Here is a 22,737-nt window from a genome sequence, read left to right as displayed (position 1 = left end):
TGCACAAGACCATAGGTGGAATTCTGATCCCCATCCAGAATCTTCTGAGGTGGGACATTTCCACTTGAAAGGACAAGTACAGCAGTCTGAAGCAGCTAGAAGAACAGAAGATTCTTCTTGAAAGAAAGACCAGCAGAAAAAATCAAAAACAGTAACAGCAGTTCAATTGACTACTTCAAGAACAAGCAAGTTTTTCTCCAGGGAGCCATCAAGGCAAGTGATCAAGGCCACCCCAAGGCAAACCCCATTCTAAGACTGAAACTCATATGGAATACACTAGCAGGCATATGGTCCTGCTGCTAACCATGTTGGTCACTGATAAGGGGAAGTGGGGGGAAAACAGAAATGAAGTTGTGAACTAAGTCCGACGACATTCAATAGACGCCTGTTAACCTGGATTGAGACCTGGTTAACCAGCAATATGACGCGACCTGAGGACCCTGGGCCTTGAGGCAGGGACATGGCCCCAGAGGACTAGAAAAAGTGTGAAGCATTCAGTTGATATAAACTGAGGGGAGATGCACAAGAACACCCACACTGGCAGATAGTACTCATTTGACTTGGAATCAATGGCTGGATGATCAGAACATGACTAGAGGAAGAAAGAAAAAAATGGAGTAACCCACTGTAAGTGAATCTACTATAAGTGGATGCAGTATGACAAAGGAGCAGACAAATCTCTACAGTGAGGATCATTCCCACCCCCTTGGTACACAGGATCCACAGGGATGGGGAACTTAGACATTGGCTACCCAAAATTGGGGGACTACAAAGGCAAGAAGTGACTGGCTTACAAGCTTTCAATAGGAAACCTAGCTCCAGAGGATGCATGGAAAGGTAGAATCTCCACTGAATTGTTTCCAGCCTGTCTGGAGGGGGTTGATAAAAGGTGAGGGGGAAAGGACTCCTGTGGTTCAATAGGGAATGAGTGCTATCAAGTCTGACAGTGAGTATTGGAAAAGTAAATGTAACTGTTTGGTAACAAAAGAGGGGATTTTTACAGTCCAGGAATGGAGATCTCTGTAACCATCAAGGGAGAAAAGTGAAGTGCGAAACCTGTCCAGGGAGTCAGTGACACTAGGGATGGAGGCAGAGACGATGAGGTGGACAGAAGGAATGGCTGGGGACTCTGGACTCAGGGAGGGAGAGGGGCTGTATGCTGGCAGCCGGGGGACAGGTATGTGGGGTGTACCCTTTGTTTGTTTAATGATGCATGTAGGGGATTGTGATCTTTGCAATGAAACAAAATACAATAGCATTAATGTAAAGATAATGTTCATCCATCAAATCTAACACATAATTCACAATTAAAACTTTAAAAAAAAAATTATTATGTATCCCTAAGTGTTTCTGTGTACATTTCCTACTACTCCCCCAAAAACAAGAACAACCATGGAATGGAAGCAAGCACTGTTGAATGATGATGCATGGAGGAGATTGTAATCATTACAGTAAAAAGATGGTGTAAAGCCTTTGTTCTCGCATGTAAACTTTCAATCAGTTCACAATAAAACTTAAAAAAAACAAAACAAAACAAACCTGTGGAGTGCAGTTCAATTCTTATATACATGGGCTCACTATAAGTAAAAAGAAAAAAAAAATCAACTGAAAGCTTAGGGGTTAGGGAGGGGCTTGGAAACAGGGAGTGACTGCTACTATGGGATTTCTTAATAAGGACAATGAAATTGTTGTCTGTTTAGATAGTGGTAATGGATGTGTGCTATGAATATACTGAAAATCACTAAATTGTATACTTGTAATTTATATATGTTTTATATAATATATCTCAAACAAATTTTATGGTATTTTACATTTATAGATTTTTTGTCTTTAAAAAATGCTTATTTCATGTTTGCATTTAGAAAATTATTTCCTTTTTTTTTTTAGGAATTTATCATGGCATCCTGCATTGAACACAAAAAGTAAACTGCGAATTCCTCATTCTCATGCATTTATTGATTTGACTGAAGATTTTACAGCAGGTGAGTTGCACATAAATATGAAAATGTTTTCAAGTGTCAAAGAATAATGTGGTTTTATTCCCTAGCTTTTAACTTTATATTTGTTTCTTAATAAACTGAATGTTAAAGACAAATATTATTATCTTGAAATAAATTGATGGCATTGGAAAAATAGGAGAAAGTGCTAGATATAATAAATCATTGTTTTGTTCTTATTTATCAGCATAAGAATCTCACATTTTAAATTATCAGTTTGTTTGATAATTCATTCCATTCCCATTTATAAATTATTTGTCAATTAAAAAATGTTATAAATTTTATTAGAAAGGATATATTTCACTTATGTATAAAAATAATATCAAGGAATTTTTAAAACATTAATTAGAGTGAATGTTTAACATGGTAAATATAAGGTAATATAATATATCCCCATTTATCAGTAGGTAGTCAACAATTATCAACTGATGTTCAATCATGTTGTATCGGTATACCACATCATCCTCACAGCCCAGATAATTTAAAACAAATCCCAAACATTTTATCATCTTTAGATACTTCTATATGTATCTCTCAATAATAAGTACTATTTTATTTTAAACCATATGATCATTATTATACCTTAAAAAAATAGCAGTAGTTACTTGCATCATAAAATATCACATCATTATCCAAAATGCCCCAGTTTTCTCCTAAATGTTTTTTTTTTATCAGATTAGGAATTATATAAGATCCATGCATCAAGTCTGTTTAAATTTAAACATTTTTGCCTTTCAGTATAACTTTTTTAAATTTTGTATTTCTTTGGTGGAAAAACTATCATATTCAATTTTCAATGTCTGTATTTTGCTAATACCATCCCCTGGTGTTGTTCAGAATGTTACTCTATCCACTGTATTTCTTCTAAACTTTTAGTTACGTTTGGAGCCTTCATCAAATTTAGAGGAATTTTATTTATTTATTTTATTTATTTATTTATTTTGAGGGAGTCAGGTAGGTGGAAGAATTGTCAAGAGTACTTCTTAGGTGTTAGTCTGTATTTCATCTCATCAAGAGACACACAATTCAAGTTCAGTTTATTTGGTGCTAAAATTGCTTAGTAGCTTATCTGCAGTACAGGCTTTCCACATCCTTCAGTGGTGATTGTCAGATCCAGTTACATCAGTAACCAAACCTATTGCCATCTGTCTCATGGTGACTCCTTGTACTGTAGAGTAGATCAGCTTGCTCCATAGTGTTTTCTTGTCTTGAGTCTGTATGGGAGCACCTCGCCAGGCTTTTTATTCTACAGAGCCCCTGAATGAGTTCTAACCACCAACCTTTAAGTTAGCAACTGATCACAAACTGCTTATGCCAACAAAAACATAATTACTAGAAATGCAAAATTTTGGAATGCTAAGTCTGTCTTCCTCAGCATATACAAGAGTAAGACAAAAAGTATTAATACAAAATCATTGTTGTGGTTTGATGGCATCAAGTTAGTTCCAACATGTAGAAATTCTAAACAGAACAAAACACAGCCCTGGCCTGTACCATCCTAATAATTTTTATGTTTGAGCTCATTGCTATAATGTTTCAGTTCATCTCTTTGAATATCTTTCTCTTTTTCACTAATGTGGCACTGTAGAATAAGCACTGAACTACTAACCGCAGGTTGGTGATTCAAATCTATCAGCCACTCCTTGGAAGCCCTATACAGGGTCCCTATGAGTTGGAACTGACTTGATGGTTTACAACAGCATAGTTTACCAAGGAGGATATTTTTTTCTAGGACTGGTTCCACCTGATAACATATTTAATGTATGCTTATAAGAAGCATAACATTTTCAGTAGCCTAATCGGGCTGCTAATCTTACGGTCAGCAGTTTGAAACTACCAGCTGTTCTGCGGGAGAAAGCTGAGGCTTTCTGCTCCCGTAAAGATTTACAGCCTCGGAAACCCTGTACAGGGTTGCTATGAGTCGGAACCGACTCCATAACAAAAACATAACAAAACAACAATATGTATGTGAAGACCATAGAAGAATTGATGCTTTTGAGTTTTGGTATTGGAAAAGAATACTAAAGGTACCATGGACTTCCAGAAGAACCAACAAATCTGTGTTGAAAGAAATGCAACCAGAATGCTCCTTAGAAGCCAAGATGGTCAGCTTTTACGTCCATTCTTCAAACATATTATCAGGATACCAGTTCCTAGAGAAGGACATCATGCTTAGTAAAGTGGACAGTCAACAAAAAAAAGGAGGTCCCCAACAAAGTGAATTTGCACAGTGACCACAGCAATGGGCTTAAGCATAGCAATGACAGGGCAGTGTTTTGTCATGTCGCCATGACTCAGAACTGACTTGATGTCACCTAACAACAACTACAACAAAACATCTTTCTTGTGTTCTCTGCTTTCAGCAAAGAGCCATCTGATGTAAGAAATGATATCTCTAGTTCCACATCCTCCTCTGAATCATACTTAAGTATCTGACAGTTCCTGTGAATGTGCTTTTGAGCCATTTTTTTATTTTATCTATCACAAAATTTTACTTGCGTATTCCATTGGGTCACCTCTCTTTGTAATGGGCACAAATAAGGATCTCTTCCAATCAGTTGTCCAGATACCTGTCTTCCAAATTCTTGGCATAGATGAATGAGTGCCTTGAGTGTTGCATCATTTTGATGAAATATTTCAATTTGTGTTCCATCAATTCCCAAAGCTTTGTTTTTCACCAATATCTTCAGTGCAGGTTGGACTTCTTCCTTTACTACCATTGATTCTTGATCATATTGCTACCTCTTGAAATGGTTGAACTTTGACCATTTCTTTTTGGTACATTGACTCTGTATATTGGTGTATATCTTCCATCATATTTTGATGCTTTCTGCATCGTTCATTACCTTGCCCTTGGAATCCTTCAGTAATGCAATGGAGGCTTGAATTTTTCCTTTAGTTCTTTTAACTTGAGAAATGCTAAACATGTTCTTTCCTTTTGTTTATCTAACTCCAGGTTTCTGCACATTTCATTATAGTCCATTTATCTTTGTCATCACTAGCTGCCTTTTGAATTTTTTTATTCAGCTGTTTTACTTCCCCATTTATTCCATTCATTTTAGCATCTCTGTGCTGGAGAGCAAGTTTGAGTCTCTTTTGACATCCATTTTGGTCTTTTCTTTCTTTCCTGTCTCTTTAATAACCTATGATATTCTTCATGTCATCCCATAGCTTTTCTGGTATTCAGTCATTAATGTCTAATGGATCAAATCAGTTCTTGAGATGGTCTGTAAATTCAGATGGAATATGTTCAAGGACATATTTTGGCTCTTGTGGACTTATAATTTTCTTCATCTTCAACCTAAAGTTGTATATGAGCAATTGATGGCCTCTTCAACAGTCTGCTGTGGCCTTGTTTTAGCTGATGATTTTGAACATTTTACCATCTTCCCACAGTTGTAGTCAGTTTGATTATAGTGTATTCCACCCAGTGAGGTCCAGGTGCTTAATAACCTTTATGTTGTTTAAAACAGTATTTGCTGGCTGTTAGTAGCACATGTATTCCAGGTATTTGGTGTAAAGCTGGGCAATGTAGGGTATTAAATGGACAAGCTTGGTTTTAGACTGCTGTTGTTGTGTGCCATCGAGTCGGTTCTGACCCATAGCGACCCTGTGTGGGGTTTCCAAGAAGCAGCTGGTGAGCCTGAATCGCTAACCTTTAGTTTGGACCAACTTTTCAGTCCAGTGCATTAACCCATAACACTACACTAGCCCTGACCATAATCTTCAAGTGGGTGCCAGTGGACATATACCTCCTACCTGAGAAAAAGTGAAATGAAATGTTAGGTAGGATTTTGGGGTGTGTTTTTAAGTGAATGCCATAATTAGGTATATTTTGAGTTGGCCAGTGATTTAGATAAAGTGCTTAAAAAGCAAATAGTTGCCTGGCCATTCTATTCCAGACATGTTATTGAAAATACAGTATTTGAGTAATAAAATGAAAATTCTTACTGGGAGAAAAAAAAAAATCAAAACAGTATTTGCAATGAGTAAGCAACTGGTCTTGCAAAATTCTGTTATGCAGTCTCTAATATCTTTTCTATCACCAAGGCCATATTGTCTAACTACCAACCCTTTCTCTTTGTTTCCAACCTTTACATTCCAATCACCAATACATCTTAATTGAAAGTCTGATCAGTTTTAGACTGGAGAAGTTGGTGGAATTCTTGGTATCCAAAGTATGAGAGACTAAGTTTGGCCAACCTTGCTTCTAACGAGCAATCTGGCTGTACTTCTTCCAATATAGATTTGTTTCTTTTCTTGACTGTTAACATTACTTTTAATATTCTCCTCCAGCACCATAACTCAGATGCACCAGTTCTTCTACAGTCTTCTTTATTCATTGTACAACTTTCGCTTGCATATGAAGTTATTGAAAATACCATGGCTTGAGTCAGGTGTCCCTTAGTCCGCCAACTGAAATCTTTGCTCTTGAACACTTAAAAGAGGTCTTGTGCAGCAGATTTGCCTAATGCAGTACATCTTTTGATTTCTTGACTGCTACTTCCATGACTGTTGATGGTTGATTCAAGCATAATAAAGTCTTTTCTCCATTTATCTTGATGTTATTTATTGGTCCAGTTGTGAGGATCTTTATTTTGTTTACATCAAGGTGCAACCCCTAACATAACAAGGGTTTTGTGGTCTTTAATCTTCATCGGTAAGTATTTTAAGTCCTCTTTGCTTTCAGCAAGCAAGGTTGTATCATCTGCGTGTCACAGGTTGTTAATGAATCTTGCTACAATCCTGTTGCCACGTTCTTCTTCATATAATCCAGCTTCTTGAATTATTTGCTCAGCATACAGATTGAATATGTGTGGCAAAAGAATACAAACCTGATTAACAACTTAGCCAATTTTAAACCATTCAATGTTCCCTTTTTCCAGTCGAGCAACTTCCTCTTGGCCTGTGTACAGGTTCTTTAAGAGCATAACTAAATGTTCCATAGTACTCATTCGCCACAATGTTGGCCCACCCATACCTTGCTGGCCTTTTGTACTCACTTGCTGATTTGTGCTAGCTACACTGCTGTCTAGCCATTCTTTAAACCAATATGAGGGCTTCCATCAAGAAGCTGTTTATCTGGAAATTATTCCTACAAGAAGCTCTGGTAGCACAGTGGTTACGAGTTGGGCTGCTGACCTCAAGGTCAGCAGTTGAAAACATACTCCTTCAAATTATTCCTCTAGAAATACTTTACCTCCTTCAAATCTTCACACAGATCTCCTCAGTGAGGCCCACTGTATTCAAAATTGCAACTGTCAAGTTCTTATTCTGCTTTAAAGTTCTTTCACTCGCTAAAAGTTTTTAATTGCTTATTGTTTCTATTATGTCTTCTTATACTAAATTATGAATTCCATGAAAGCAAGAATTTTTGTTTGTTCAATATATTCTTATGTCTCCAGTATTGAAAACAGTGTCTGGCACTAAACAGAGACTTACTGGATCTATGTTGAGATCAGTATCACTAGAGGGTTTGCAGGGGTGCACAATACACCCACTGACACTGTCAGAGGGAATTACTCCATGTGGGCCTGCACTGACCGGGAAGACCCACCAAGCCTGTAGCTCACCACGCACATCCATCAATAGTCAGTCACGGTGACTCACCACCAGGGAGAGAAGAAGGTCTCTGCCTTGGCCAATGGGAAAGGGGCAGAAGTGCAGGGGACCACAGAAGATGGGCAGGAGCAGTGGGACACTAGGCCTTGCTAGAGGATGGGCTTCAACCATTCCTTCCATTAGGGTGGGATTTGCCCACCATCCCCACTAATGGAGCATGAAGGGGAGAGAGTGGAACCAACCCTAGGAACATCACTGTCTATTGAGTAAATAGCTATATTTTGGGCAGTAGAATGGAATCAGAGGAAAACTAATATTTTTAAGTGCTCCAACTCCCTCAAATTGATAGGCCAGTTGAAGATTTTAACAGCAATTTAACTGAAGTTCACACACATTGAATGGGGTTTCTTTTAACACTCCACAAGGGGTTTCTCAAAATATATACAAAGCTTAAGAACTTTGGGTATGGAAATTGAACCAAAACAGATGCAGAAAATAATGGAAATATTAAGAATTTTATTGATGTCTCCAAAATTACAAATTGAACCTTTCTATTCCTTAAAATGGGGAACATAGTAGCTTCATATGATAAGCACTGGACTATGAACCACAAGGTCAGCAGTTCAAGCCCACCAGCCTCTCCTTAGGAGAAAGATAAAGTTTTCTGCTTCCTCTAAGATTTATAGCCTAAGAAACCCTATACAGGGTTACTATGAGTTGAAATTGACTTAATGACACCAACAAGCCCTTAAGGTATCATAAGGCAATCTTCTGAAAGCTTCTAAATACCTTCAGTTTATACTGATCCAAATTCTGTTCTAAATAATAGCTGATCTTTATCAGAAAAGATGAAGAGACCTGTTTACTAAAAAACTGCTGTTGTTTCTGATGTTATCTTTATGTTCTCTGATACGGATAGAGCACCAGAGAGCCAAAGTAAATGAAAAATGTTGTATTGCAAGCATACTATCTTTGGATACAGTAATTCCTATAGTGAAACTTCTAATAGAAACTTCAGTAGTATTATACATGCAAAACTTATTTCATGTCTATTAATACTTATTAATGTCTAGGACTAATCTAGAGATGTCTTCTTTCTGCCCGTTAACCACCATCCCAAATAGAAGTCTACTAAAAACAGAGTGTGCTCTTTCCTCTTTACCTAAAAGTGTCAGGAACTAATAATAAGAGGAATAGCTAACATTCATTGAACACTTAGAAGAGCCAGACCCTCTTCTAAGGACTTTACATGTATAGCTGCTTATACAGTCCTCACAACCACCATGTAAAGCTCTGTTATTAACCCTATTCTGCATATGGAGAGTGTAAACACTTTGACCAGAGGCGCACTATAGAACCAGAAAGCTTTCTGGCTCCTCTTTCAGTTTGCTCATGATGGAAATGCTAGTACACCTTTTGTATCTTTTCCAAGAGCTTAATATTGTTGTAGTCAGTTTTGTAGTCTAAACTCACTTTGAGAGTCTTATTAATGTAAAATTGAACTAGACCAAGAATGAAGTTGAACATGCTTATTTTTAAAACTGAAACGTTACAGACCTATATGATGGAAAAAAAGAAAGTACACATAACTTGAAGCCTTAGAGCTTAGCATAGGCATTACTTTCATTTGGGTTCAAAGCATATTCTGTACCTGTAGGATAAGCTGTAGATTAAGTACTGTAGGATAAGCACTGGACAACAAGATCAGTTTGAACTGCATGGTCACTGGATCAAATCCTGGGAGACCCTATACAGGGTTGCTATGAATCGGAACCAAATCAATGGCACTTAACAACAGCAACAATTCTGTACATGGAAAACAGTATATGTGATTTGGGGCTTTTGTTTTTAATGATGTTATCATTGTTAAGTGCTGTCAAGTCGATTCTGACTCATAGTGACTTTGTATAGGGTTTCCAAGGAGCAGATGGTAGGTTTGAATTGCTGACCTCACCTTGCGGTTAGCACTCAAGTGCTCTTTGTACAGTGCCACACTTAATGTTGTTAAGTGCTATCATGTGAAAAGTAAGTTCCAACTCATAGTGACCCTGCATAGGGAAGTCTCTGTTCATCAGAAGATAAAATGGATATTTGCAACACATCTAAATCTCTGTTCATCAGAAAGAAAAAAAAATGAAAATTTGCAATAGATATAACCAACAATGAATTAAGTTCCAAAATAACGAACTTTATAATTTTAAAAAGACATCTATTAGAACAGTGGGTAAAAAAATATAAACAGACATTTTACAAAAGAATAAATAGGTGATCAAGAGCCATAGTTTCAGATTTGTTCAGTTTCACTCTGACCAGTAAACTTGATCTTTTTTATAGTTTGGGGTTATGTTCTACATTTTCTCTCACTCTATCTAGGACCTTGTAATGTGATTTCTTTCAGAGTAGTTGGTATTGATAGCTAAGCAATATTTATTTATTTTGGTCTCAGGGTCATGGAGACTGATGTTCATGTGTTCCATTCGTCCATTGGACTAATTGTTTCCAAGATTTTAAATTTTCAGCACTCTTCTTTCCTCTGCAAAAGGAGAGACCAATAGTTCTACCTTAAATGGCAACACCTGAGCTTTTAAGATCCCAGTTGCTACTCACAAAAGTAGGATATAGAACAGTGTCTTTGTGTACTGTGTTATGCCAGTTGACCGTGGTGTCCTCCAAGACTATGATCCTGAGCCCCCCATACCCAGAAACTCATTCCATTTAGGTGTTTGGTGGTAATGTCTAATAAGTTTTCATAATTTTACCCCTTGTACCACATTCATGGATATGTTTGCAGCAAAGGTAAATATCCAGTGTTGTTGTTAAGTGCTGTTGAGTTGTTTCCCACTCATAGTGACCCTGTGTAGAGTTTCTGAGGAGCAGCTGGTAAGTTGATCCACTGACCTTGTGGTTTAAGTAGATCTGTGGTACAGTGCATTATCCTGCAGCATCACACGAGAACTCCAAATACATACCATTTTTAACTTCCCATTTTTTCACTTTATATTTTGGACACTATTCTATCTCAGTACTTAGATCTACTCAGTATTGATTTGCATCATGGCTGATATTGTATTCCCTGTGTGGATGTGTATTTATTTTAACACCTCAAGTTTTACCATTAACAACTATTGGAATGACTTTCAGTAGTAAATACCATAATCTGATTTGTGAAGGGACTCTGCTCTGTGTTCATGAAGACTTCTAACATTGGTTCTATAGATACCACCTAAATAAACATCGGTGACTTTGTTGATTTAAACTTTAAATTTTATTGCTTTAAAATTTATTTAAATTTAAGAAAATGCATACTTGCAATGCCAGTCTATTGTCAAAAATACAAATAAGTAGCAAATCAAACCCACTGCTGTCAAGTCAATTCTGACTCATAGCAACTCTGTAAGTGGTGGTGGTGGTTATGTGCTGTGGAGTCGGTTTTGACTCCTAGCGACTGCAGAGAGTTTCTGAGGCTACAAATCATTACAGAAGCATACTACCTTATCTTTCTTTTTTGCATGCTTGGTGGGTTCAGACTTAGCACATTGTACCCTTAGCGTATTTTCACATGATAGCACTAAATCTGCTTTTGGTTCACTTGCATTGAGCACAGTGTTCTACATTCAGCACTGGCTTATTTTTTTCTTTGCCCAACTTTTTATTGTGAAAAATTTCAAGCATTCAGAAGAAGTTTAAAAGAATAACACAGTACTCTTGACCTAGAATGAACAGATTTTAACATTTTGCTGTATTTTCTTATACATATTATACATACATGCATGTTTTTATGTGTGTCTATAAATGCAAAAAACCAAAAAATAAAATAAAATAAACCACCGATTCTTGGTACGGTAGCTCCATTACGTGTGTGTCAGAGTGGAACTGGGTTCACAGAGTTTTGAATGGCTGATTTTTCAGAAGTACATTGCCAGATCTTTTTAGGTGAACTTGAATTGTAAAACTTTTGTTAGCTGCTAGGTATATAAGCTGTTTTCACCACCAAGAAACTCCATACACATATATATGAGCATAAGTCAAAAAGTATTGTTGTAAAATTATGTAAACCTTTATTTAACAAAATAGCAAAGCATGAAGTTATTGTTTCATGACATATCCTCCATCTAGGTTTCTACACGTCCGAAGGTGGTGTTTCCATCTCTCTAACATTTCTCCTAAAGAATTCTGCTCTCTGAGTTGCATGACATCAAAATGGCAGTTTAAGCACCCTTAAGGAATTCACATCCATGTTCCTTTTGAATATTCTTTGAGTTTGGGGAACAAAAAGAAGTCTGAAGCAGCAAAATCTAGGGCTGAAGAGTACTTAGAGTAAAGTTTTCCACTGAAATTCTCATAAAACAACCCTTCTTGCTTTAAAAAAATAAGCAGGTATATTATCATGATAGTGAAAGAATCCTCAGTTTGAATCTCCTGATCTTTTTCTCATCATTGCAATATTTCATTTTCTTAAAATTTCCTCATAATAAGCCCTATCATCATTTTATGTCTTTCTAGAAAATCTTTCACATTGACCACCTTGGAATCGAAAACAACAGTAGCCATAACTGTCTAGAGTCCTGGTGTAACACTATAGGATAAGCACTGGATTGCTAACCTCAAGGCCGGTGATTGAAACTCACTATTTACTCAGAAACCCTCTATAGGGTTACTATAAGTTGGAACCAACTCAATGGCACTTAACAGCCACATAACCTTCTGAGTTGACCTCTTTGCTTTGAAGTTAATTGACCCAGCAGATCCCCTCAGAAGTCACTGTTTTTATTTTACTTTTGTTTTTGGTTTGTTTTTTAAGGCATTCTAATGAGAGTAAGATGCCATCCACTGATTACAGAGGCATGTTTAAAAATGTTTTGATTGGAATAAACCAGTGCATGTACTAGTAGAAATACTTTTTTGTTGTTTGTTTGTTTGTTTTGTTTTTAAATGTTTATTGTGAATTGTGTGATAGTTTACATGGGAGAACATTAGCTTTACATTCATCTTATTGCATATCATTTTATTTCCATGGTTACAATCCCCTCCATGCATCATCAACCAACCAAAGGGTTACAAGCCTGCCCCCTAGTCATCAGCACACAGCCCCTCTCCCTCTCTGGGTGTAGAGTTCCCAGCCGCTCCATCTCCCCATGTCATCGTCTCTTCCTCCATCTCTGGTATCACTGCTTCTCTGGGTAGGGTCCCGCACTCCGCTTTTCTCCCTTAATGGTTCCAGGGACCTCCACTCCTGGACTGCAAAGTCAGTCACTCCCCTCCTTTTGCTATAAAACATCCACCTTTACATTTCCAAACTTCACATTCAGCCCTAATAACAAATATTCACTATTGTACCACAAGGGACCTATCTCCATCTCCTTTCATTAGTCCTGCCCAGACAGATTGGATACTACTCAGTAGAGATTCTCTAGTAGCAATACTTTTTGACTCACCCTTGTGTCATGGATTTAATTATATGTATGTACCTCCTCCCCCCTCACACACACCTCCAAAAAAGCCATGTGTGTCAACCTGTCTGAGCCATGATTCTCAGTGGCTTGGCAGTTATGTCATGATGCAATGTGACAGTTACATGATGATTTCACATGATGTAATCTGATTGATAAACCAATAAGAGGATGAAGCATGGATTTCCTGTTGTTGTTAAGTACCGTTAAGTGGTCTCTAACTCATAACGACCCTGTATAGAGTTTCCAAAGAGTGGCCAGTGAGTTTGAACAGCCAACTTTGCAGTTAGCTGTCCAGTATTTATCCTACAGAGCCAAATCAGAGTGAACTACAATAATCTTAATCCCATCGTCACCCTGATCTGATGTCAGGGAATTTCTAGTGGTGTGGCCTACAACACCTTCTGTCTTTGTTGTTGTTGTTAAGTGCCATCAAGTAGATTCTGACTCATAGTGACCCTATATAGGGTTGACCTTGTGGTTCAAACTAACCTTGCAGTCCAGCGCTTATCCTACAGCGCCACACCGGGACTCCTGTCTTAACAAGAGTTTAAAGGAGAGAGAAATGAGCAGAGAAGGAAGGAACTACTACCCCTACACCCAGTTCAAAACTACCAACTGTTCCGTGGGAGAAAGATGAAGATTTCTGCTCCAGTAAAGATTTACAGCCTCTGAGTTGGAACCGACTCCACAGTACAGAACTCCTATATCACCTCTGGAGTCCTGGTGTGGTGCTACAGGATAACGCATGGGACCGCAAGGTCCGTTTGAACCACTAAAGGGCAATGGTTGAAACTCAACAGGCGCTCCTCCTTATAAATAGAATTGCTGTGAGTCAGAACTGACTCGATGGTACTTAACAACAACAACAACATATTACCGCCAAGAAAACTAACAGTGATTCCAAATCCTTTAGTAACCTTCAATACTCATATTTTCCTAATCTTCACAAAAGCTATCTTTTCTAATTGCTTTTGTTTCCCATATAATTTACAGTTAGAATTCACATATGCATTTTTTAGTTGTCTTACTTAATCTGGCTATGTTGTTGTTATTGCTGTTGTAGATCACTGAGTCTGTCTTACAGAATTGCTGAGTCAGAATAGAGTGGTGGTAGTGTAGTGTGCTGTGGAATCGGTTCTGACTCATAGCAAACCTGCATATGGTTTCCGAGGCTATACATGTCTACTGGAGCAAAAAGCCTTAACTTTCTCCCACTGAATGACTGATAGTTTGGAACTGCTGACCTTGAGGTTAACAGCCTGACTCATAACCACTACGCTACTAGAGCTTCTTATAGGATAATGTAGACCTGTCCTATAGGATTTCGTAGGTACTTATTCAACCTGTATGCTGAGCAAATAATCCAAGAAGCTGGGTTATTTGAAGGAAAACATGGCATCAGGATTGGAGGAAGACTCATTAACAACCTGCGATATGCAGATGATACAACCTATGCAGGTGATACAACCTTGCTTGCTGAAAGTGAAGAAGACTTAAAATATTTACTAATGAAGATCAAAGAGCACAGCCTTCGGTATGGATTGCATCTCAATGTAAAGAAAACAAAAATCCTCACTACTGGACCAATCAACAACATTCTTATCAACAGAGAAAAGATTGAGGTTGTCAAGGACTTCATTCTTCTTGGATCAACTATCAACACTCATGGAAGCAGCAGTCAAGAAATCAGACGTATTACATTAGGCAAATGTGCTGCACAAGAGCTTTTTAAAGTGTTAAAGAGCAAAGATGTCAGCTTGAGGACTAAGGTGTGCCTGACCCAAATCATGGTATTTTCAATAACCTCATATGCATGCGAAAGCTGGACAGTGAATAAGGAAGACCGTAGAAGAATTGATGCTTTTGAATTATGGTGTTGGAGGAGAATACTGAAAGTGCCATTGGCTGCCAACAGCACCAAGAGATCCTTGTTGGAAGACGTGTAGCCAGTGTGCTCCTTGGCTGCCAGGATGGCCAAACTTCGTCTGTCATACTTTGGACATATTGTCAGGAGGGACCAGTCGCTGAAGAAGGATATTATATTTGGTAAGGTGGAGGGTCAGAGAAAAAGAGGAAGACCCCCAGTGAGATGGATTGGCAAAGTGGCAGCATCAGTGGACTCAAGTGTGGCAACAATAGTGAGGTTGGCCCAGGATCAGGCAGTGCTTCGTTCTGCTCTGCATAAGTTCGCTATGAGTTGGTACTGATTCGATGGCACCTAACAACAACAACAACAATCTTATGGTTCCTGATGTGGTGCTACAGGATAAGCACTGGACCATAAGGTTGGTTTGAACCGCGAGGTTGGCAGTTTATACCCACCAGTTACCCCCTCAGAAACCCTGTATAGGGTCTCTATGAGTCAGTACCTACTCGACAGCAATTAACAACAAAAATAATTCTATGGGAGCATATTGCCAGGTCTTTTCTCCTGCACACAGCTAGTGAATTCAAACAACCAAATTATTAGCAGCAGAGCACTTTATTTTTAAAATTTTTATTTTATAGCTTACAGTCTGCAGGCTGAGTGTTCAAACTCAGGACCATGGGGATTGGTGTGGCACTGTAAGATACACGTTGAACTACTTACTGCAAGGTAAGCAGTTCAAACCCACCAGCCACTCCTAAGAAACAACAACAAGAAGCAGGATCATGTCTGTCTGTGGGCTGTAAGAGGAGATCCATTTGAGTTTCTTCTTGTGATAACCCCAGGGGGTTTCTTAGCCTTCCTTACCTTGTGGATGCATTTCATGTGGCTGTTTGCCTTTTTATTCCTATCTCTGTGTGTGGACACTAGTCATATCTGATTAGAACCCATCCTACTTTAGTATGACTTCATGTTAATCTAACTGACAACATCTCCAAAGACCCTGTTTCTAAACAAGGTCACATTCACAGGTACAGGAATTGGGAGTTTAATATATCCTTTTTGATGACACAATTCAATCCATAAATCGTTTGCTCTGGAGAGATCAGAAGTAGCTCAAGATTGAAAATGATGATCAAAGAAGACTTCAGTTGTGACAGACCACATTGGTTGCTTGATAGTCATTTTTACTCTTCTTACTAACATTTCAGATTTTCTTCAAGCATCACAGGGCAGCACTGTGCTCAGGGAAGGTACATATAGGGGTTGAACCTAGTTTGGTCTAAGCCAAGTATGTTTGCTTATACCACTTCTCTTTGCCAATGATTTGAATAAAGGCAGGTATACAACCTTTATAAATTGGTGACTTCTTGGAAGTATCTTTTGCTCTAATAACAAGGAAAGAGTATGGTGGGAAGAAGGTAGCTGAGCACTTTAACCATCGTGCCACTGGGGCTCCTAATCTAGCTATAGACCTGCCTTGCTTTTGTTTCATAATAATCGCTTTCTCTAGAGTCAAGATGAATGTGATTTGTCTATGCATTTTCAGATGATTGTATTTGACTTTTGAGTGCTGACTTCTTACATTAAAACTATGAGGGGGCTTCACAAAGTTCATGGAAAAATGGAATTTTTTCACAAACTTTGTGAAGACTCTTGTATACAAAATACTCCAATAAGTGTTGGTTTGGTGATTTTTGACAAAATTATGAACATGTAATTATTGTTATTTGCTGATGGGCCACAACTCAAAATGAAGAGAAACAGCTGTAAACATCCATTGAAAATCGGAACATGGAATGTACGAAGTATGAAACTGGGAAAATTGGAAGTTGTCAAAAATGAAATGAGATGCATCAACATCAATATCTTAGGCATTAGTGAGCTGAAACGGACTGGTATTGGCCATTTTGAATCTGACAACCACATGGTTTACTCTGCAGGGAATGACAAATTGAAAAGGAATGGTGTTGCATTAATCGTCAAAAAGAACATACCCAGATCAGTCATGAGGTACAATGCTGTAAGTGATAGGATAGGACTTGAAACATTTACTGATGAAGATCAAAGAGCACAGCCTTCGGTATGGGTTGCATCTCAATGTCAGGAAAACAAAAATCCTCACCACTGGACCAGTAAACAACATTCTTATCAATGGAGAAAAGATTGAAGTTGTCAAGGACTTCATTCTTCTTGGATCAACTATCAACACTCATGGAAGCAGTAGTCAAGAGATAAGACGACATATTGCATTGGGCAAATCTGCTGCACATGAACTTTTTAAAGTGTTGAAGAACAGAGATGTCAGCTTGAGGACTAAGGTGCGCCTGACCCAAGCCATGGTATTTTCAATAACCTCATATGGATGTGAAGGCTGGACAGTGAATAGGGAGGATCGTAGAAGAATTGATGCCTTTGACTTGTGTTGGAGGAGAATGCTGAGAGTGCCATGGACTGCCAAGAGAACCAATAGATCTGTTTTGGAAGAAGTGCAGCCAGAGTGCTCCTTGGAGGCCAGGATGGCTAAGCTTGTCTTTCATACTTTGGACATATTGTCCGGAGGGAACAGTCACTGGAGAAGGATGTCATGCTGGGTAAGATGGAGGGTCAGAGAAAAAGAGGAAGACCCCCAACGAGATGGATCAACCAGGTGGCATCATTGATGGCATCAAGTGTAGCAGCGGTAGTGAGATTGGCTCAGGATCGGACATTGTTTCGTTCTGCTGTGCATGGGGTCGCTATGAGTTGGTTCCGACTTGATGGCACCTTACAACAATAACAATTATTGTTATTATTAATAAAAGGAAAAGAAAATACTATAAACACTGGAAAGATCTTCTTTTGTTAAATTGAAATATTAAATATGAGTGTATATTAGTTGTATTTCCACTGAAAAAGTAGCATGTTGACTATATGGTGCTGTATGATAATTACTTGACTGCTGAGCATAATGTTAGCAGTTCAGATCCACCAGCCACTCTGGGAGAGAAAGGTAAGACTTTGTGCTCCCAAAAAGATTTACAGCTTCCGAAACCCTATACAGGGTTGCTGTGTATCAGAGTTGACTTAATGGCAGGGAGTTTATAATCTTCTTAAAAGCATAAAATATTATTTTATGTTACTTTTTAAAGTGCAATATATTCGTTATTATATATAAATAAAACCATGAAATGTCTTTATTTCTTCCTTGAATTATAAAAATTTGTTGTATTGCATGAAACATAATTTTCCAGGTACTAAAGGTACCACTGTGTTTTGGCACAGACGACATTCTCAAGGGTGCTCTAGAGCGACATAACTAGTAAGCCAGAGAGAGAGAGAGCAAATGATTGGTTTTGGGAATTGGCTCACTCAATGGTTGTTGTTGTTGTTAAGTGCCCTTGAATTGGTTCTGACTCATAGCCACCCTGTATAGGGTCTGAGGAGTGGTTGGTGGGTTTGATCTACCAAACTTACAGCTAGCAGTCCAGGAAATCTTTTTATAATTTTCCCTAGGGAAATATGTGTTTCTGATCTTAAAGCCTTCAACAGATTCAGTGATGCCACCTACATTCGTTTCTCAGAAACCCTATACTGGGTTGCTATGAGTCGTAAACTAGGAGCTCTGGTAGCGTAGTGGTTATGAACCGGTCTGCAAATTCAAGGTCAGCATTTCTAAACTACCAGCTGCTCTGTGGGAGAAAGATGAGGCTTTTTTCTCCCGTAAAGATTTACAGCCTCGGAAACCCTATACAGAGTCGCTATGATTTGGAACCGACTCGACAGCACATAACCACCACCATGAGTCGTAAACAACTCCTGGTACTTAACAACAACAGCATTATGTAGACTCAGATCAACTGACTGAAATGCTGATCATATATAAGTAATTCATAGCAACATCTAGACTAGTTTTTGACCAAACAATTGGATACCATAATGTAGCTAAGTTGACACATAAAATTAACCCTCACATACTAATGTGTATACATCTTTTCTTTGATTTTGTGGAATGATTTTTGTCACTCATCCAAAAGTCAGTAATAAAAGTAAATTAGGGTAACAGTTCATATAGACCTTTTTTATTTTTTTTCCCCAAGCAAAAGGTGTTTAAACATGTTTCTGTGATTATTGGTTGGTTGCAGAGAAGTTCTCTCAATAATACATCTCATTAGGGTGCCTTAAAAAAAATAATAACAAAATAAAATAATCTAGCCTCTGAGGAGATCTTGTAGTCCAGATAAACTTAAGGTAAAGAGGTTGGCTCAGAAGGTATGGTGGCTGTATTTAACGATTCCAAAGTGTACTCTGGATAGATTTTCTCAGAAGACACAGGACGATCATGGGGGCTTATATCATGAATAAGTTTTGAGAAAATGGAAAACGGTGTTGGTGAGAAAAAGGCTGGGAACGTGGCACTGAGGATTTGTTTTTCCAAACCCAATGTTGCACCTGCTCATTCTTCAAGGATATCAAGGTCTGGCCCTCGATACACTTGAATTTTGTTGGGAATATTTATTCCATCTACCCTGCAACTCTGGTTTTGCCACTTCTGACTTCACTTTGCTCCCAAAACTCATAGAACATTTTAAAGGAACATGATTTGAGTTCCTGAAGGATGCCCAAACTGCCATTTTGACATTGTATAAACTGAAGAATGCAGAATTCTTTGTGAGAAGGATCAGAGAGATAGAGACACCTTCTTCAGAAGTATATAGGCATAGATGGATGATATGTCAAGATAGAATAGCTTCATATTTTGTTATTATTTATTAATAAAATCTTATATGATTTTACAGCAATACTTTTTGACCCATATATTTATGGTCCTAGAAATAAAAACATACCCTCCCTCTGTACAAGATCAATTTGGTCATTTAAATGACTAATCCGTAAATTTAGTCTTCAGTAGTTGTTAAGATCAGACAAAATGGTGGGATTCAATTAGACATTTAGTTCCATATAGAATTTCCAGATTTATAAACCACATATAAATGATAAGGGTAAATGAACATTATTTAACAGTCTTGCATACTGGCTATGGATGGCCAGAGCCAATGTCCCTTAGGGAGCAGTGACAATGGTACCTAACAAGATAAAGTTCTCGGGTTTTCCCCAAACAACGTAGATTTTGAGTAAGTCCCTTCTGTTGTTTGAGACTCTGTATCCTCACTTGTAAAATGGAGATAGTATCACATAGTGTGATACAGTGGCTTTTGAATGTTTTTGAGAACTATAGAAAGAAAATATTTTACATCACAATGTGTATATGCATATTTATACCATTTTTTTATACATGTATACCTGCAATCAAGAAATCAAACGACTTATTACATTAGGCAAATCTGCTGCACAAGACCTTTTTAAAGTGTTGAAGAGCAAAGATGTCACCTTGAGGACTAAGGTGCGCCTGACCCAAGCCATGGTATTTTCAATAACCTCATATGCATGTGAAGGTTGGAGAGTGAATAAGGAGGACTGTAGAAGAATTGATACTTTTGAGTTATGGTGTTGGGAAATAAGTGCCATTGGCTGCCAAAAGAACCAATAGATCTGTTTTGGAAGAAGTGCAGCCAGAGTGCTCCTTGGAGGCCAAGATGGCGCACCTTCGTCTCTCATACTTTGGACATATTGTCAGGAGAGACCAGTCGCTGGAGAAGGATATCATGTTTGGTAGGGTTGGGTGTCAGAGAAAAAGAGGAAGACCCCCAGCGAGAGGCAGCAAAGTGGCAATATCAGTGGGCTCAAGCATGGCAACAATAGTGAGGTTGGCCCAGGCTTGGTCAGTGCTTTGTTCTGCTGTGCATAACAATGAGTCACGATGAGTGGGTACTTAGTTGATGACACCTAACAACAACAAACAACAACTACCTGTAGACATCTAAACGTTTTGACATAATATTGCGTACCTGTACTCTATGTGGTACACTGTATTTTCTTTACTGTCATTAAAAAAATGATACAATTTATTTCATGACCTACTAGCAAGTAATGAACCTTAAATGTCAAATCAATATATAAAGATTCAATTAGTTTCTGATTCAGTTTGCAAAATGATTCTGTCACTTTGGTCATTTGGTCAAACATTTATTAAGCAGTTATGTGCCTTTGTACAAAAACAGGCAATTCCTACCCTTTTAGTGTTTACAGCCCTATGGGGAAGAGGGAAAATACACAAGAAATTGTGTCATTATGAACTTACATCTGAACCATGAAGAAACACATGGGTAAAGTACTATGTGAAAGAATACCAGCTTTAGACATGGGCATGGGAGGGTGTTGTAGAGTTCACCTGAGAGTGAAAGGGAAGGACTTAGGCAACCAGAGGAAGAATGGTGAAAGACCCAGTTGTTTTTTTTGTGACCAGAAAAGTTTGGAAATTGTGCTTTAAATCATTCCTTCAGAGTTCACTGATGTTGTTGAATGTGTGTTCTCTAATGAACTGATTTTAATCTGTAGGAGTGTGGTGGCTTTGTAGGATAAACAGTGGACTGCCAACCACAAGGTCCTTAGTTCAAGCACACAAGCCACGCCTCAGAAGAAAGATGAGGCCTTCTGTTTCTGCAAAGATTTGCAGCCTTGGAAAGCCTATATGGTGTTGCTATGAATCAAAACAAACTCGACTGCATTTAACAATGACAACAATTTTAATCAAACACATGAATAATGCTTTGCACAAATTATTTTCCGAAGTGATTTTAATCTTTTAATTGTCTGTTCCATTTAGTGGTTATCCACATGGTTACTCCCACCTCATTTCAGGTACCTGATTCCATAAAGCCTGGTCATTATCTCTCAGAACTCCTAACCCCAATCTCTTTTCCTTTTTGGCTCTTTTTTGACCTCTAGGCAACATCTAACACTACTTTTGCTTTGCTATTACACTTCTCTGACCTCTTTGAAACCTAGTTTCTTCCTAGTTTCTATTTTGTCCTTTTTAGGCATTTACATGGACTCCTCCTCTTCTCTTTGACCCTCAGATGTGGGTAGAGCTCAAGATTTTAATCTCAGTCCTATTTTCATTTTATGCTAAGGACGCTCTTGAGCACTTCTTTGGCTTTTCCACTTCTATGGCGTACATCAATTACATTAGTTAAATTTATGTCTCCTACTCCAGATCTTTCTTAGTACATGGATTTCACCATATATAGCCCACAGACATTTCAAATTCTGCATATCCAATACAGTGTATTTAATCTTCCCTGCAAAACCTCCTTAATCCTCTTTTGTTTCTGATTTCAGTGTGACTTTCACCCCCTTTGTCAATCCATAAACTCATGAGTAGTCCTTTTTTGTTGTTTTTTGTTTTCATGTCATACTTGATCCCTCTCTGTCACTCTTTGAATCCAATCAGTTCCCAAATCTTGATTTCACCTCTTTTCACCTATTGAACCCATCAACTTTCCCATTGTAATTACCCAGGTTTAGACATTATTAGCTCTTGCATACTATATCATTCCAGTGTCCTGACTCTCAGCCACTAGTCTCCTTCCCACTCAGTTTGCTTTCTAGGAGTCATCTAAATTTCTAAAATAGAGGTAGAGCTCATCACACCTTTGCTTTAAATCTCTTACTAAACCATTCCAACTGGAAGAATTCCATGCTCTTTATGGTACACAAGACTCTGGCCTCTGTCCAATTCTCCCATCTTATATCTCTCCAAATCCCATCTCTGTGTTCCTACCACATGGAGTTTACAAGCTATTTGCTCTAATCCAGATAGTCATTAACTGCCTTACTTGATTTCACTTAGAAGGAGCTCTGTCTGGTAGCATAGTGGTTATGAAAATGGCTGCTAACCTCGGGGTCAGCAGTTTGAAACTACCAGCTGTTCCGCAGGAGAAAGATGAGGCTTTCTGTTCCCGTAAAGTTTTTTTTT

The 22,737-nt window shown here is 38.1% G+C and overlaps 1 protein-coding gene across 1 annotated transcript in view; it reads left to right on the top strand.

Moving 5' to 3' along the window:
- The window catches only part of ITFG1 (integrin alpha FG-GAP repeat containing 1), a 392,891-nt gene that overhangs the window by 64,507 nt on the left and 305,647 nt on the right, over positions 1 to 22,737 (top strand). Inside the window, exon 6 of the mRNA XM_006872566.1 lies at positions 1,888 to 1,982. Within this exon, the coding sequence (XP_006872628.1) occupies positions 1,888 to 1,982 (95 nt within the window). The remainder of the gene's footprint in view (positions 1 to 1,887; positions 1,983 to 22,737) is intronic.

This window comes from Chrysochloris asiatica, unplaced genomic scaffold, assembly GCF_000296735.1.
Source record: "Chrysochloris asiatica unplaced genomic scaffold, ChrAsi1.0 scaffold00204, whole genome shotgun sequence".
Taxonomy (NCBI): Eukaryota; Metazoa; Chordata; class Mammalia; order Afrosoricida; family Chrysochloridae; genus Chrysochloris; species Chrysochloris asiatica.
The sequence above is the reverse complement of the archived record's forward strand: the minus strand, read 5'-3'. Positions and strand labels throughout refer to the sequence as shown.